Source organism: Bombina bombina, chromosome 1 (genome assembly GCF_027579735.1).
Source record: "Bombina bombina isolate aBomBom1 chromosome 1, aBomBom1.pri, whole genome shotgun sequence".
In the NCBI taxonomy this organism is placed as follows: domain Eukaryota; kingdom Metazoa; phylum Chordata; class Amphibia; order Anura; family Bombinatoridae; genus Bombina; species Bombina bombina.
The window spans coordinates 723,959,333-723,977,233 of record NC_069499.1 but is presented as its reverse complement, the minus strand read 5'-3'; the positions used below and the strand labels follow the sequence as shown (position 1 = coordinate 723,977,233).

General features: G+C 38.7%; 1 protein-coding gene across 1 annotated transcript; it reads left to right on the top strand.

Moving 5' to 3' along the window:
• The first annotated feature begins 6,075 nt into the window (after window positions 1-6,075).
• Window positions 6,076-7,733, top strand: GPR101 (G protein-coupled receptor 101). Its single transcript, XM_053691727.1, has one exon. The coding sequence runs from the start codon at window positions 6,302-6,304 to the stop codon at window positions 7,571-7,573; it is 1,272 nt and encodes a 423-aa protein (XP_053547702.1). The 5' UTR covers window positions 6,076-6,301; the 3' UTR covers window positions 7,574-7,733.
• Window positions 7,734-17,901: the final 10,168 nt, after the last annotated feature.

The window sequence follows — 17,901 nt, the reverse complement described above, 5'->3', positions numbered from 1 at the left end:
GATGCAGGCAGTGAGTTTGTGTGTGTGTATGTATGTTGATGTTACACCTGCAGGATGATAGGATGCAGGCAGGAAGTGTGTGTTTGTGTTCTCATGTTACGCCTGCAGGATGATATGATGCAGGCAGTGAGTGAATGCTCATGTTACACATGCAGGGTGATATGATGCAGGCAGTGAGTGAATGCTCATGTTACACATGCAGGATGATATGATGCAGGCAGTGAGTGAATGCTCATGTTACACATGCAGGGTGATATGATGCAGGCAGTGAGTGTGTGTGCTCATGTTACACATGCAGGGTGATATGATGCAGGCAGTGATTGTGTGTGCTCATGTTACACATGCAGGGTGATATGATGCAGGCAGTGAGTGTGTGTGCTCATGTTACACATGCAGGGTGATATGATGCAGGCAGTGAGTGTGTGCTCATGTTACACATGCAGGGTGATATGATGCAGGCAGTGATTGTGTGCTCATGTTACACATGCAGGATGATATGATGCAGGCAGTGAGTGTGTGTGCTCATGTTACACATGCAGGGTGATATGATGCAGGCAGTGAGTGTGTGTGCTCATGTTACACATGCAGGGTGATATGATGCAGGCAGTGAGTGTGTGCTCATGTTACACATGCAGGGTGATATGATGCAGGCAGTGAGTGTGTGCTCATGTTACACATGCAGGGTGATATGATGCAGGCAGTGAGTGTGTGTGCTCATGTTACACATGCAGGGTGATATGATGCAGGCAGTGAGTGTGTGCTCATGTTACACATGCAGGGTGATATGATGCAGGCAGTGATTGTGTGCTCATGTTACACATGCAGGGTGATATGATGCAGGCAGTGAGTGTGTGTGCTCATGTTACACATGCAGGGTGATATGATGCAGGCAGTGAGTGTGTGCTCATGTTACACATACAGGATGATATGATGCAGGCAGTGAGTGTGTGCTCATGTTACACATGCAGGGTGATATGATGCAGGCAGTGAGTGTGTGTGCTCATGTTACACATGCAGGGTGATATGATGCAGGCAGTGAGTGTGTGCTCATGTTACACATGCAGGATGATATAATGCAGGTAGTGAGTGTGTGCTCATGTTACACATGCAGGGTGATATGATGCAGGCAGTGAGTGTGTGCTCATGTTACACATGCAGGGTGATATGATGCAGGCAGTGAGTGTGTGTGCTCATGTTACACATGCAGGGTGATATGATGCAGGCAGTGAGTGTGTGTGTGCATGTTACATATGCAGGATGATATGATGCAGGCAGTGAGTGTGTGCTCATGTTACACATGCAGGATGATATGATGCAGGCAGTGAGTGTGTGCTCATGTTACACATGCAGGATGATATGATGCAGGCAGTGTGTGTGTGTGCATGTTACACCTGCAGAATGATAGGATGCAGGCAGACAGTGAGTGTGTGTGTGTGTGTGTATGCAGGTTACACCCGCAAGATGATAGGATGCAGGCAGACAGTGAGTGTGTGTGTGTGCAGGTTACACCTGCAGAATGATAGAATGCATAGTGTGTGTGTGTGTTTGTGCATTTTACCCCTGCAGGATGATAGGATGGAGGCAGTGTGTGTGTGTGCATGTTACATCTGCAGGATGATATGATGCAGGCAGTTTGTGTGTATGCAGGTTACACCCACAAGATGATAGGATGCAGGCAGACAGTGAGTGTGTGTGTGTGCAGGTTACACCTGCAGAATGATAGAATGCATACAGTGTGTGTGTGTGTGTTTGTGCATTTTACCCCTGCAGGATGATAGGATGGAGGCAGTGTGTGTGTGTGTGTGCATGTTACATCTGCAGGATGATATGATGCAGGCAGTGTGTGTGTGTGCAGGTTACACCTGCAGAATGATAGAATGCATACAGTGTGTGTGTGTTTGTGCATTTTACCCCTGCAGGATGATAGGATGCAGGAAGTAAGTGAGTGTGTGCATGTTACATCTGCAGGATGATATGATGCAGGCAGTGTGTGTGTGTGCATGTTACATATGCAGGATGATATGATGCAGGAAGTGAGTGAGTGTGTGCATGTTACACCTGCAGGCAGTGAGTGTGTGAGTGTTTGTGTGTGTGCATGTTACACCCGCTGGATGATAGGATGCAGGCAGACAGTGAGTGTGTGTGTGTGTGCAGGTTACACCTGCAGAATGATAGAATGCATACAGTGTGTGTGTGTGTTTGTGCATTTTACCCCTGCAGGATGATAGGATGCAGGAAGTGAGTGAGTGTGTGCATGTTACACCTGCAGGCAGTGAGTGTGTGAGTGTTTGTGTGTGTGCAGGTTACACCTGCAGGATGATAGGATGCAGGCAGACAGTGAGTGTGTGTGTGTGCAGGTTACACCTGCAGAATGATAGAAGGCATACAGTGTGTGTGTGTGTGTGTGTGTGTGTGTGTGTGTGTGTGTGTGTGCATGTTACATCTGCAGGATGATAGGATGCAGGCAGTGAGTGTGTGAGTGTTTGTGTGTGTGCATGTTACACCCGCAGGATGATAGGATGTAGGCAGACAGTGAGTGTGTGTGTGTGTGTGCAAGTTACACCTGCAGGATGATAGGATGCAGGCAGGAAGTGTGTGTTTGTGTTCTCATGTTACACATGCAGGGTGATATGATGCAGGCAGTGAGTGAATGCTCATGTTACACATGCAGGGTGATATGATGCAGGCAGTGAGTGTGTGTGCTCATGTTACACATGCAGGGTGATATGATGCAGGCAGTGAGTGTGTGCTCATGTTACACATGCAGGGTGATATGATGCAGGCAGTGAGTGTGTGCTCATGTTACACATGCAGGATGATATGATGCAGGCAGTGAGTGTGTGCTCATGTTACACATGCAGGATGATATAATGCAGGTAGTGAGTGTGTGCTCATGTTACACATGCAGGATGATATGATGCAGGCAGTGTGTGTGTGTGTGCATGTTACATATGCAGGATGATATGATGCAGGCAGTGAGTGTGTGCTCATGTTACACATGCAGGATGATATGATGCAGGCAGTGAGTGTGTGCTCATGTTACACATGCAGGATGATATGATGCAGGCAGTGTGTGTGTGTGCATGTTACACCTGCAGAATGATAGGATGCAGGAAGTGAGTGAGTGTGTGCATGTTACATATGCAGGATGATAGGATGCAGGCAGACAGTGAGTGTGTGTGTGTGCAGGTTACACCTGCAGAATGATAGAATGCATACAGTGTGTGTGTGTTTGTGCATTTTACCCCTGCAGGATGATAGGATGGAGGCAGTGTGTGTGTGTGTGTGCATGTTACATCTGCAGGATGATATGATGCAGGCAGTGTGTGTGTATGCAGGTTACACCTGCAGAATGATAGAATGCATACAGTGTGTGTGTGTTTGTGCATTTTACCCCTGCAGGATGATAGGATGCAGGAAGTAAGTGAGTGTGTGCATGTTACATATGCAGGATGATATGATGCAGGAAGTGAGTGAGTGTGTGCATGTTACACCTGCAGGCAGTGAGTGTGTGAGTGTTTGTGTGTGTGCATGTTACACCCGCTGGATGATAGGATGCAGGCAGACAGTGAGTGTGTGTGTGTGCAGGTTACACCTGCAGAATGATAGAATGCATACAGTGTGTGTGTGTTTGTGCATTTTACCCCTGCAGGATGATAGGATGCAGGAAGTGAGTGAGTGAGTGTGTGCATGTTACACCTGCAGGCAGTGAGTGTGTGAGTGTTTGTGTGTGTGTGCAGGTTACAACTGCAGGATGATAGGATGCAGGCAGACAGTGAGTGTGTGTGTGTGCAGGGTACACCTGCAGAATGATAGAATGCATACAGTGTGTGTGTGTGTGTGTGTGCATGTTACATCTGCAGGATGATAGGATGCAGGCAGTGAGTGTGTGAGTGTTTGTGTGTGTGCATGTTACACCCGCAGGATGATAGGATGTAGGCAGACAGTGAGTGTGTGTGTGTGCAAGTTACACCTGCAGGATGATAGGATGCAGGCAGGAAGTGAGTGTGTGTGTGCATGTTACACCTGCAGGATGATAGGATGCAGGCAGGCAGTGAGTGTGTGTGTGCATGTTACACCTGCAGGATGATAGGATGCAGGCAGGCAGTGAGTGTGTGTGTGTAAGTTACACCTGCAGTATGATAGAATGCAGGCAGGCAGTGAGTGTGTCAGTGTGCAAGTTCAACCTGCAGGATGATAGGATGCAGAAAGGCAGTGAGTGTGTCAGCGTGCAAGTTACACTTGCAGGATAATAGGATGCAGGCAGGCAGTGAGTGTGTGTGTGTGTGTGTGTGTGCAAGTTACACCTGCAGGATGATAGGATGCAGGCAGGCAGTGAGTGTGTGTTTTGCATATTACACCTGCAGGATGATAGGATGCAGGCAGGCAGTGAGTGTGTGTGTGTGCATGTTACACTCGCAGGATGATAGGATGCAGGCAGGCAGTGAGTGTGTGTGTGTGCAAGTTACACCTGCAGGATGATAGAATGCAGGCACGCAGTGAGTGTTTCAGTGTGCAAGTTCAACCTGCAGGATAATAGGATGTAGGCAGGCAGTGAGTGTGTCAGCGTGCAAGTTACACCTGCAGGATAATAGGATGCAGACAGGCAGTGAGTGTGTGTGTGTGTGTGTGTGCAAGTTACACCTGCAGGATGATAGGATGCAGCCAGGCAGTGAGTGTGTGTTTTGCATATTACACCTGCAGGATGATAGGATGCAGGCAGGCAGTGAGTGTGTGTGTGTGTGCATGTTACACTCGCAGGATGATAGGATGCAGGCAGGCAGTGAGTGTGTGTGTGTGCATGTTACACTCGCAGAATGATAGGATGCAGGCAGGCAGTGAGTGTGTGTGTTTGCATATTACACCTGCAGGATGATAGGATGCAGGCAGTGTTTGTGTGCTGTCACTGCACATTAGCTATTATAGTAATACATTATGGCAATCTGTGATAAGCTATTTGCTTCCAACTGTCTGCTTAGAAGCAAAATGTCACAAATAGTTAGTCATAGTGTCATGCTGACAACATTTTGTAAATCTGTGTCATATTTCACTAAGTCTAGGCACACAATGCAGAATCTGAGGATGCAGACATTGCATTGTTAAACAATTCTGCGTTTTACAGTAACCACCACAAGGGGTGAGAAGGCCCTGCCAATATCATAATTTAAAACTGGAAGTCATTAGAGAAAGAAATATGTAAAATGCTTTAATGCAGCAAGCTGCTGGCGCTGAAATAGGAATGACTGCTGTTAATGGTTGTAAATGTGCTGGGCTGTATTGATACAGCTCCCTCTGCTTTCTCATACAACCATCTCCATAGCTTCTGAGGAAAAGAGCAGGGGGAGGAAAAGACCAAGAGAGGGAGAGGAGGAGGAGGGAGAGAGAGGAGAGGGCTGACTCCTCTCTCCAGCAACACTGAGCTGTCCAAATCACAGAAATAGAAATGAATCGGGAGGGGGTAAACAGACAGATCCATCATTGTATAAGCTTCCTGAGGACTGCAAGATACAAGACAATGATCATCAACAGGTAAAATAGACCCTTGCAGTTTGTTCATTATCATAGCAGTAGAACCATATACCTAGCAAAAGGTGGGACAGAACCATCACTAATGGATGAGGAAGATATAGCCAATAGATGCAATGTTCATGTTAAAATACCATATATTTTATATAACGTGATTATAGATATATATGTTGTGTATTAATGTGTATATATATATTTATATATGTGTGTGTGTGTGAATATAGTGTATGCTGTGTATATCTATTGATATTTTATTTGTATATATTTATATGTAGTGTATACTGTCCTAATATGGATGTATGTTTATGTAGCGCACATGTGATTGATTGATTGATTGATTGATAGATATACAGATTTATAGATAGATAGGGTACATTGGGTACATTTACACTGGTTATAAATGGATAGAGGGATGGGTAAATACACATGTGACTTAAATATCTTACACTGTAATTTTGATGTTTAGAAACATATTATTTGCTGATGTTTATGCCCACAAGTTCTGTTAAACAGCTTCTGTTTTAATATTTGTATTCAATACATAGGCCTCTCTGTGAAAGAAGTGAATCCTGTGCAATTGTCATCATGTGAAGTTGAGCCTGTTCTTCTCAGGGTTTCTTTGGAATATAATTACTGGGAGATGGATGGCCATAATGCACACAGGACTTTTTCTAAGACTTCATTTGATCATGTAGGTATAGACTAGTTCTATTCTGTACAAGTCAGAGAAATCACCTACACATGGATAAGTGTGTGAAGGAGGATTTAAGTCACCATGCAGAAGATGAATGACCGCAGAGTCTCCGGGAATCAGAGTCATTTCTCAGCAGAACAAGACTCATCATCCTCCTTTATGCCAGACACTATACTCAGGATAGCCCTCATTATCTCCCTCCTCTGCCTCTCTCTGTTTGGAAACATTATACTTTTAGTGGTTTTTCATCGCAAGCCTCAATTGCTTCAAGTAGCCAATCGGTTTATCTTCAACCTTCTGGTGGCTGATCTTTTGCAAACAGTGTTGGTGATGCCTTGTGTCATTGTCACTTCTCTGCCGGACATGTGGCCTTTGGATCATGGGCTCTGTGGTGCTGTGGTTGTGTTAATGCATCTATTTGCTTTTGCAGGAGTGAACACCATAACAGTGGTTTCAGTAGACAAATATTTGGCTATTATACATCCACTGTCTTACCCCTCCAAGATGACCCCAAGAAGAGGGAGCCTACTTATTTCCTGTACTTGGATTTTCAGTATCATTCAGAGCACCCCTCCTCTTTATGGATGGGGACAAGTTGAATTTGATCTTCATAGTCACTACTGCAAAGTCTTGTGGGCTTCAAGTTACTCCTACACATTGCTCAGTGCTTTGTTTTCCTTTATCTTACCAGTGAGCATTATGTTAGCGTGCTATGGAATGGTTTTCAGAGCGGCCAGAAGGCAAAATGCATTAGTGCACCCAGTACAGACAAATGGATGTGACAGGTCTGATGGGACAAGGCCCACTACAGTAAACACTCTTGACAAAACAAGTCACCATCGACCTCTATATCACTGCAAAGCAGCCAAGGTTATATTTGCTATTTTGTCATCATATATAATTAGTATGGGGCCCTATAGTATTCTCAGCATTGTTGCCTCGAGTGCCAATTCAGTAATTCCTAAGTGGGTAACGTCATTAGTGCTAGTACTATTCTTCCTGCAGTGTTGTATACATCCATACATTTACGGTTACATGCACAAAAGCTTGAAAAAGGAGTTTCTTTTGCTCTTGCACGGGTTTTTCTGTAAGCAAGTGCATCCCCAGAACGCTACCGTAGACAGCTACATCATTCTTACCGATGGAAGGATTTTTCAGTCCCATTTTTCCACTGGTCCAACAGTGAAATTCTTAGAAGAAGAGACAACAATTTCTGTAATCACTGGGAAAAGTATGAACAATTTAAAGTTAAAAGACAACAAAAAGGAAAGTAGTTCAGTGAATTTGACTCCAGATAAAGAGTCAAGTTTACAAGAGAAAAGTCCTGATTTACCACATCATATTAGCTGTTAAACAGTTTTTTTGTTTTTTTTTCCACAAATCATATATTTAATGCATTGTGAGATAACCATCTGGGGTTTGTAGATTCTTAAGTATGAAAATGATTTTAAAATAGAGGTTCTGTTATTTGAAAACCAACATGTATTAAATATATGAGCCATTTTGCTAAAAATGTATCTTTTTTTATTTGCATAAAAATGCATACTGTTTTAAAACAAGTAAATAATATATTAAGCAAACAAATAGAATATTCATATAAATTAATCATAGTGCCATTACAAAAGAGTTTTTATTTTATGCACTTTATAAAAGATAGAAAACCACTTTAAAAATACAACCAGCAAGGGATCATATCTTTCTTGGTCAGAACATTTTCTTCCTCAGCAGCCCTGCAGTGCGTAATCTCTTCCTTAAAGGGAAATAATAGGGCAATACACACATGCTAACCTCAAATGCATTAGAACAATATATTACCGCGCTATGGCTTAAAAAGAACTATGTTTTTAGCCCCTGCTATGGGGTTAAACACATAAATAAAGTCAGCTCCAAACTGGAACTGCAACACTCATCCACAGCTGGACATGATCACTGAGCCAATCACAGGCAGCATATGTGTGTGTGTAGTTGCCAATCACTGGCCAAGTTCACCTCAGGAATTTATTTTTTATTAAATTACTGCACTAATGCTTTATCAGAACTATGTGTTTAAGTTCCGCTAAAGTGTTAAACACATAGTTAAAGTCAGCTCCAGACTGACAATGCACTACTGGTCCAGAGATGGACATGGTCACTGAGCGAATTAGGGGCAGCATATATATATGTAGCTGCAAATCACAGGCCATGTTCAGTTAAGGTTGGGGGTTAAACACTTTCTGCAAGCAGTAGTGCAATAATAACACGCTCTAGCGCACATGAAACCATTCAATTATTGCACTTTTATGTACCTTTAAAGTGGTAGCATAGTAATTCTAAATTACAGTTTACAGAAAATATATAGTATGTATTAGTATTTTAGGCTACTTTGGATAATGAGCAGTGCATTTAAAGCTCATAGGTAGGGTTGCCATCTTTATTTAAAAAATACTGGCCATGCGTATTAGCATAATTAAAGGCACAGTAAAGTCAAAATTAAACTTTCATGACTCAGAACGTGTAATTTAAAACAACTTTCTAATTTACTACTAATATCAAATTAGCTCTGTTCTCTTGGTATCCTTTGTTGAAAAGTAAAGTTAGGTAAGCTGATAGAAACAATCTATGGGAGCAGTGTTTGTAACTATGTACAACATTGCTATATATAATGTTGCAAACACAGCTGCCAGATGGCTAAAGATATGTGCACACTCTTGAGCTCACCTAGAAATACTCATTAGCAAAGGGCACCAAGAGAACTAAGCAAAATTGATAAAACAAACAAATAGGATAGTTGTTTACCTTTCTATGCTCTATCCAGTCCATTTAAGTTTGATTTTGACTTTATAGTCCCTTTAAGTCAACATAATGATTCAGCATAAAATAAAGCTGCTAAGATAGATTTTAAATAATTATCCCACACACATAACATAGTTTGTATTTCTATATTTATTATCTTCACTACCTGAACTTTTCAAATACTGTCTGTGTGGCAATCCTAACTGAAAAGTATAGGAAAGTGAAAATTAAACTTGCATGACTCAGATAGAGCAGGTCATTTTAAGACACATAATTCACTTCTATTTTCAAATGTGCTTTGTACTCTTGTGAGCTGCTGGTGCAATGCTGAATACTGAGAGAGTATTGCTCTCCGTATTCAGCGAGGTCTGGCAGACCTGATCCGCACTGTCAGATCAGGTCCGCCAGACTTTGATAAATAGAGGCCTTAGTATCCCTTGCTGAAAAAGAATATGCACATATCCTGCACTACTGGGAGCTATGCACACATTCATCTCTTGTGATTGGCTAACTATATGTGTTCAGCTAGCTCTAAGTAGTGCATTGCTGTTCCTTTAGCAAAGGATATCAAGTGAAAGAATCATATTTAATAATAAAAGTAAATTGGAAAGTTGATTAAAATGAAATGATCTATCTAAATCATGAAATAAAATGTAGGGGTTTCCAAACCCTTTAAAGTACAAGGAACATGTCCCTAAGACTTTTTAGTTTATTCACTAATAAAGAAACGTGAGATTCTGTAAATAATTTGCACAGAATAACACAGCAATTAGACAGTTTGGTGAATGGCAACACTTCCAGACAGGTGATTTTTTCTTTTATATATATATATTTTATTTATTTTTTGTTGAAGGATGAAAACATTCAATACATTTTTTTTGTAAGCTTAGGACTTTTAAAATGTATTTGTCAATAAAGACAATATTTGTTATATATCTGTCAGTAAATATACAGAAAAAAAGCATTTTGTAGTTATCCTTAATTTATTCAAATACAATAAAACTTGAAATATTCAACAAGATTTTCTCAGTCAAAAAGTTCTCTTTAGCTATCACAAGTCGACTTACAGACTGACAATTCTAGCAAACAAGATGTAAACATCTGTAAATTATAGTTTGAGAAAATCATTACTCATTTCTGCAGGTGTTTTCTTATAAGGGGTAGAATGTTACAGCAGTAGCGGCATATCAAACACAGTAAAGGAAATCATATATATCTAAGAGACTCAACTGAAATGTAATTAAAGGGACTTAAAAATGCAAAAAGAAAATGCGGTTTTGTAATACCATTTTATTATTGATCTATTGCTTGCATGTAACTATGTGTTTAACTTGTGCAAAGGGGTTAAATTCATCATAATTGTCAGTTCCACTGCAGCAATGCACAACTGACCCGTGACTGAACACATCTGGTGAGCCAAAGACAAGAGACATATGTGGGTAGACACCAGTCAGGTGCATTGCTGCTACTGCGCCTAGCTATGTTTTTTCAACAAAGGATACAAAGAGAACATAGGAAATGCTATAACAGAAGTACTTTAAAAAGTCTTTTAAAATTGCATGCTCTGTTTGAAACATGAAAGTTTAAAGTGATTGTAAAGTTTAAAGAATTAAAGCCCAGTATCTAAGAATACTCTTAAAAACAGAAGCACTTTAATTTAGTAAACTTTACAAGCTTTTATTTATTAAACTTTAAAAAAAAATACAATTTCTTTAAGGTAAACAGATCGCCGATCCTCCGCCTGCTTCTCTCACTATATTTTGCATATCAATGACGAATCTAGCTTCCTCCAATCGTTGCGTGCCCCACAAGCTAAACGCCAATGGGGGCATTCAAAGATTGGAGGAAGCTGGATTTGTCATTGGTCAGTAAAATACAGAAGGAAAAGCAGGCGGAGGATTGGCCTGTTTACCCTAACAAAATGGTAAGTTTTTTTTTTTTTTTTTTAAAAAACAGCATTTTTAAAAAGTTAAAATAACCAGTTAAGTGATCCTGGGCTGTATAGTTGTTTACAAATAGAGTTTTATATTTCCAGTAAATAATATCCACCATGCCAATTATCTTACTTTCTGAAATGAAATCATCTCCCTACTAGTCATAAATAATAAAAAAAAATTGCTTCTTACACGCCTTCTTTTACTGAAATACTGACCAGGAACAATTATAAATGAATGCAGAAAAACAATCTATAAACTTAAGTATTTTTTTCAAAAAACATTCAAAACTATCAAAATTTGCTGTTACCATTTTTAGAACTTTTATATTTCACAAAAGTCTTTGAATATAGCCCTGGAAAAGCGACTTTGTGTTCCTGGTCTCCTCAAAGAAACAGTTTACCCTAAAACATTCTCTCCTTTTTTAATTTGTTCCCAATGATCAATTTTACCTGCAGAAGTTTATTAAATTGTTTACAATTAGTTACTTTTTCCTTTTTATCAGTATTTAAAATAGCTGATTTTGCCAGTGGTATCCCATGCTGAAAGTTTCTATACTTAATTATAGGCTATAAAAAAGCTGTGTAAACATAGCTAGCAGAAGAAAATACACTCCCAGGTAGGAGAAATAAGCAATAAAATGTTAATTTCCAATTGTTCTCTATATTCTATAGGGATTTGTTACACAGACAGAGATAATATAAGGAAGCATCTATGTGTACAGAAAGTGATAACATAAGGATATCTGATTTCCCTGCAAGCTCAACCCATTTTGATGGGCTGTGGTATCAAAGAACATAACCAGCTATTTTATATACAAAATGAATCCTAAAGAAACAGTTTCTCATATGCTATACTGTGCAGCTGGTATAACAAGTCAACAGAAACACATTAAGGGAAAACTATTTTACAGTACACTGTCCCTTTAACTGTGGCCAATCAAAGGCTGCTATAAAGTAGAATGTGAGATTCAATATAGTATTGCCTTATACACAGACAATTGTAGCATAACTACAGTATGTACTCCAGGTTTCTAGTACATCTGTGGATGGAACCTAACAATTAATAGTGCCAAAATATAATGTAAGACCTTAAAGGGACATTAAACCCAATTTTTTTCTTTCATTATTCAGATAGAGAATACAATTTTAAACAACATTCCATTTTACTTCTATTATCTAATTTGCTTAATTCTTTAGATATCCTGTGTTTAAGAAATAGCAATGCACATGGGTGAGCCAATCACACAAGGCATTTATGTGCAGCCACCAATCAGCAGCTACTGAGCCTTTCTATATATGCTTTTCAGCAAAGGATATCAAAGGAATGAAGCAAATTAGATAATAGAAGTAAATTAGAAAGTTGTTTAAAATTGCATGCTTTATCTAAATCACGGGGGAAAAATGGGTTTAATGTCTCTTTAATAAAGTTTTTCTATTGAAAATCACTAGATAAGTTGTTCTAAAGGATTGTAAAAAAAACTCCTATGTGTTTAACTCCTGTAAAGGGATTAAACGTAGTTAAAGTTAGTGCTAGAGCAGCAATGCACTACTAGGAGCTAGCTGAACACAATGGCAAGAAACAAATATGTGTAGCAACCAACCAGCAGCTAGCTCCCAGGTGTGCAATTGCTGCCAAGGGGGGGATGGGCCAGAGATCAGGGTGGCAATTGCTTCCAGGCCACTCTTGGTGATGGAATCAGGACCAGTACAGAAGGTGCCAGCATTTTTTTACCCCAGTAATCTATTCACTGTTAGGATGTTCCATGCCGTCCTAACCGCGCTTGGCTTTAGTGCCATTAAGATTGCATGTAACGTTCTAGCCATTCCCTGAAGCCATATCTGCTTTATAAATAGGATCGCGGGCTGGAGGGTGTGCCTAGCGTCATAGACACATACCCCCCAAACTCCAATCCCATCATTGAAATCAAGCGATCACATGAACGATCGTGTGATTTCAATTTTAACTTATTTGTTTACATCAGAACTTTGTTACGATTTAGACAAATAAGTCCCAACAGGAAAGGGTTAAAAGTGTATCTGTCTCTCTACAACATGAGTATATAAACAAACCTACATATATATGGGAGTGTAGGGTTGTTTTGTAACTGTAGATATATTCACACCATTCTGTCTATCCCTAAACTGCCATTGATAGAGATGTGCCTCCCAAGCCCAGTTTACTATGCACCTTAGCTGTGGGTTTGTGCCTGTACTCCCCAGAAGTCCTGGTTACTATAACTGTAGGTTGTGCCCTACATGCGTGTCCTAGAAGTGTCTACATGATAATCAAGGATCCATTCTTTATTTTGAGATATCAAATATAACATTTTTACAAGAGGTGGGTTGATATACTGTACCTGGGCCACTGGGTAGCACATGACCCCCTGGGCCAAACATTGGCAGTTCTCCAATTAGCTGCTGCTGAGCGCATGCACATATAATTTTCAACAAAGGATAGCAGAGAAATAAAAAGCAAATTTGATTATAGAGGTGAATTTGTAAGTGTCTTAAAGGTACAGTAAAAAGTCATAATTAGACATTTATGATTTAGACAGAGCATAGAATTTTAAACAACTTTCCAATTTACTTAATTCTCTTGTTGATCTTTGTTGAATGGTTTATCTAGTAAAGTTCAGGAGCAGTAAAGAACCTAGGTTCTAGATGCTGATTGATGGCTGCATATATATATACCGATTGTCATTGGCTCACTCATGTGTTCAGTTAGAAACCAGTAGTGCATTGTTGCTCCTTCATCAAATGATACCAAGAGAATGAAGCTAATTTGATAATAGAAGTAAACTGGAAAGTTGTTTAAATTTTATGTTCTACCTAAATAATGAAATATTTTTTTTGGGTTTCATGTCCCTTTTAAAATTACATTACTATGTAAATCATGAACGTTTAATTTTGAATTTCATGTCCCTCTAATTGTAATTGATTTAATCTATTATATTGCACTCAATAATGGGCAAAATAAATAGATTGCCCATTTTATCCTTATTTATATTATCCTTAATTAAATGTTTTTGGAGGGGATTTAAGTGTATATTTATTGTCCCTTTAGCCTTACATAAATCTGTTCTAACAAGTTACCTATTTGTCTCAATTGTTAACCTACAGATATAATAAAGCTAAATGAAGCCTCCACTGAGACAAGCTATTGATGGCTATGGTGTCTTTTGGAGTCCTTCGCATTTAAAGCGTGTAAAAGATTTCAGTTTACTTTTGTCACCACATATACTTTATTCTCTTGGTATCTTTTGTATATCTATGTATGCTCAGGAGCAGTAATGTACTACTGAGCTAGCTGGTAATTGGTGGCTACACATATGCATCTTGTCATTGTCTCACAGGTGTGTTTAGCTAGCTCTCAGTTGTACATTGCATCTCTGGAGCTGACTGTATATGTTTAACCTCCAGAAGAAAGGAATTTACTTTTCTTAGCTTTGTTTTGAACTGTTAGAGAATAAAAATGCAGAAATAATGTTTAACAAAAAGGATCTTAAAGGGACAGTCTACACCAGAATTTTTATTGTTTTAAAAGATAGATAATCCCTTTATTACCCATTCCCCAGTTTTGCATAACCAACACAGTTATATTAATATACTTTTAACCTCTGTGATTATCTTGTATCTAAGCATCTGCAAACTGCCCCTTTGTTTCAGTTCTTTTGACAGACTTGCAGTTTAGCCAATCAGTGCCTGCTCCCAGATAACTTCACGTGCATGAGCACAGTGTTATCTATATGAAAAACATGAACTAACACCCTCTAGTGGTGAAAAACTGTTAAAATGCATTCTGAAAAGAGGTGGCTTTCAAGGTCTAAGAAATTAGCATATGAAACTCCTAGGTTAAGCTTTCAACTAAGAATACCAAGAGCAAAGCAAATTTGGTGGTAAAAGTAAATTGGAAAATTGTTTAAAATTACATGCCCTATCTGAATCATGAAAGTTTGTTTTGGACTAGACTGTCCCTTTAAGCACTTAAAAAAGTGCTGGTGAAGATGGATCATCTTCAGAAGGGAAAGATGTATTATCAAAGCAAGGACCCCTATTAAAAATAAAATTAAACTGTACTGTGGTCACCCTGCCCTTTAAACAGTATATTTACGATATAGGACAAGAAAATCTATTCGTAATTGTTACATCTAAAAAGACAGAAAGACATAATAGGTATAGATATCTATTTTACATTACCATTATCACATATATATAGAAATACATATTTAACACAAAAATGATTTTTTTTTTCAGGTGAAGAACATAGGAATGTAAAATAAGCATAATGTGCATTGGATTCGTAATTTAGGACTAACACAGTGTAGGGTTAGCATGCATGAAGAATTACTAATCTTAAATCGCATTATTGAAATATTACATATAAAATATTTTTAAAAATTAATAGTTATTGAAAATTATTATAGATACTGTAAAAATTCTAAATAATCCATATAATATATATATCATTTTTACAGTACCTATAATAATTTTTAATATTTTTTTTAAATGTTTTATATTTAATATTTCAATAATGCGATATAAGATTAGTAATTCGGCATGTGCGCTAACCCAACAATGCGTAATTTGCAAAATAGGAATCACATTATGCATATTTTACATTCCTATGTTCTTCACATATAATTTTTTTTAACTTTTATTATTAAATATATATTTCTATTTATATATGATAATGTTAATGTAAATAGATATATATACCTATATATCTATAGGAATAAATGTACAGGTATATACATATATATATTTACAATAAAAATTGCATTATCTTGTATGTCAAGAACATTGGAATGTGAAATATTCATAATTCTGGTCGGGTTAGCAGGCAAGCGATAGGTGTTACATTTTTTTTCAATCTGCATTGTCCATTGACTTCTATGAGGATAATACATTAACACAATAGATTGCACACAAACTTTTTACTTTCAACTTGTAATACGCGCACAACCTGACGCATGCAAACAGCTTGCTTCTAGCTCAAGCAAAAGTAATAAATAGCGAGCCACTTGTAATCTGGCTCTATAATGTTAAAGTTAAAACTGTTTATTTTGATTTTGAAACTAAGAGGAACATGAACATAGTTCTATGAACAGTGACACTCCCCTCAAGCATAAGAATAAAACAAGTTTATTGGTCAGTACAGGAACATACAGTTCTCAAAAAAAACCACACAAAAAAAAAAACAACACATACTGGCTAGATTTCTAAGTGGCCGGCTAACATTAGCGCGGGCAATATCACGACCGAGCAAACTTTTCTGCGGTTAACTGCCTTGAGCTCTAGGGACTTTACAGCTACCTGTGAGTGCTATTGAGCACCCATGGCCGTGCATTTGGCAGGGTCATTAGATGTGTATCCGGTCCAGTCTGAGAGTGCTTTGGAACCCTTTCCACTCAAATACCTTAAAACATAAAAAAAAAAAACAATTTTAATATTTTATGTATTTTACATTCCAATGTTCTTCACATAGGAGAAAAAAGTTTTTTAAATAGATATTCCTATATATATATATATATATATATATCTGTATATATCTATACCTGTAACTATATATATATATATATATATATATATATATGCACAGTATATATTAAATTAATCATATATATATATATATATATATATATATATATATACTTTTTTTATTTTTTAAATAAAAAGAGCATTTTCTTCTATGTGAAGAACATTGGAATGTAAAATATGCATAACTACCTTTAGATTAGCACACTTGGTCTAACGCGGTGTCAATAAGTCTAAGGTTTTTTTTCATCAGTGAGCTCCATTAAAGTCTAAGGGGAGAAGATGTTAATGCTGTCACAATATTGGAGATTCTGAAGTTAGCATGCATCGGGTTTCGCTTGCTCGCAAACCTCTTACTTTCTATTTGTAAAACGTTATCTCTGGAAGTGTTTACTCTTGAGCAAAAGCGCTAAATAGTCTGCTACTTGTAATATGGCCCGTTAAAAGCTTCCCTTTGGATGCAACAAAGTAAAACTTACATAAATGTCCCTTTAAATTTCTGCAATTACTGGTCAAGTCACAGTGGGGCAAGCATCATATGTATATACAGTATTAGTGATGATTATGCTTGACAAAAGAATCATGTGAAATGCATGCTGATATGTTTGGAAATTTTGAGCTCACATAAGTATCAAAAAGAGGCCTGTTCTCCACTCAAAATAAAAAAGGAAAATAATGCAAACCACTTATAAACAGACCAGTTCTACCAAATCTGACTACCTATTACCAGCAACAAAAATCTTCATTAAAGTGTTTATAAAAGGGCAGTTTTTTAAATATCTTATATAGTCTCTGCTAAAATGCTTATCTACCAAAATGTACAGGATGTATATTGACACTGGGTGTGGTGGTAGGGAATCATGGGCCCGATCCGATATACAGCGTCGCCCGCAAAAGCCGGCGACGCCGAATTTTGCGCGGGTTTGGTATCACATATAGGGCGTAACCTAGAAGTTACGCTTGTATATTTCTGCCTTCGCCCGTAGGCAGGTATACCAAACCCGCGCAGTTTGGTATCCAATATACAGCGTAAGGACTTACGTGGCGAAAATGGAGAAATCTTACTCCATTTTCACCTCGCCACAAAATGCAGCCGTAGTAAGCCTTACGCTGTCTATTGGAGCCCCGTAACTCCCTAAACTACCTGCCAAATAAAACCTAACACCTAACGCATGCACAATGTCCATCTACCTGTCAACCGCGATCCCCCGCCGCAATCCCTAATAAAGTATTTAACCCCTGAACCGCTGCTCCTGGACCCCGCCGCCACCTACATTAAAAGTATAACCCTCTAATGTGATCCCCCTACACCGTCGCCAGCTACATTACATACCCCCTAATGTGAGCCCCTTACACCGCCGCCATCTACATTACCTACCCCCTAATGTGAGCCCCTTACACCGCCGCCATCTACATTACCTACCCCCTAATGTGAGCC

What these genes read in the sequence shown, in the direction of transcription:
- GPR101 (XM_053691727.1), top strand. Translation starts at nt 6,302, where the DNA reads ATGCAGAAGATGAATGACCGCAGAGTCTCCGGGAATCAGAGTCATTTC.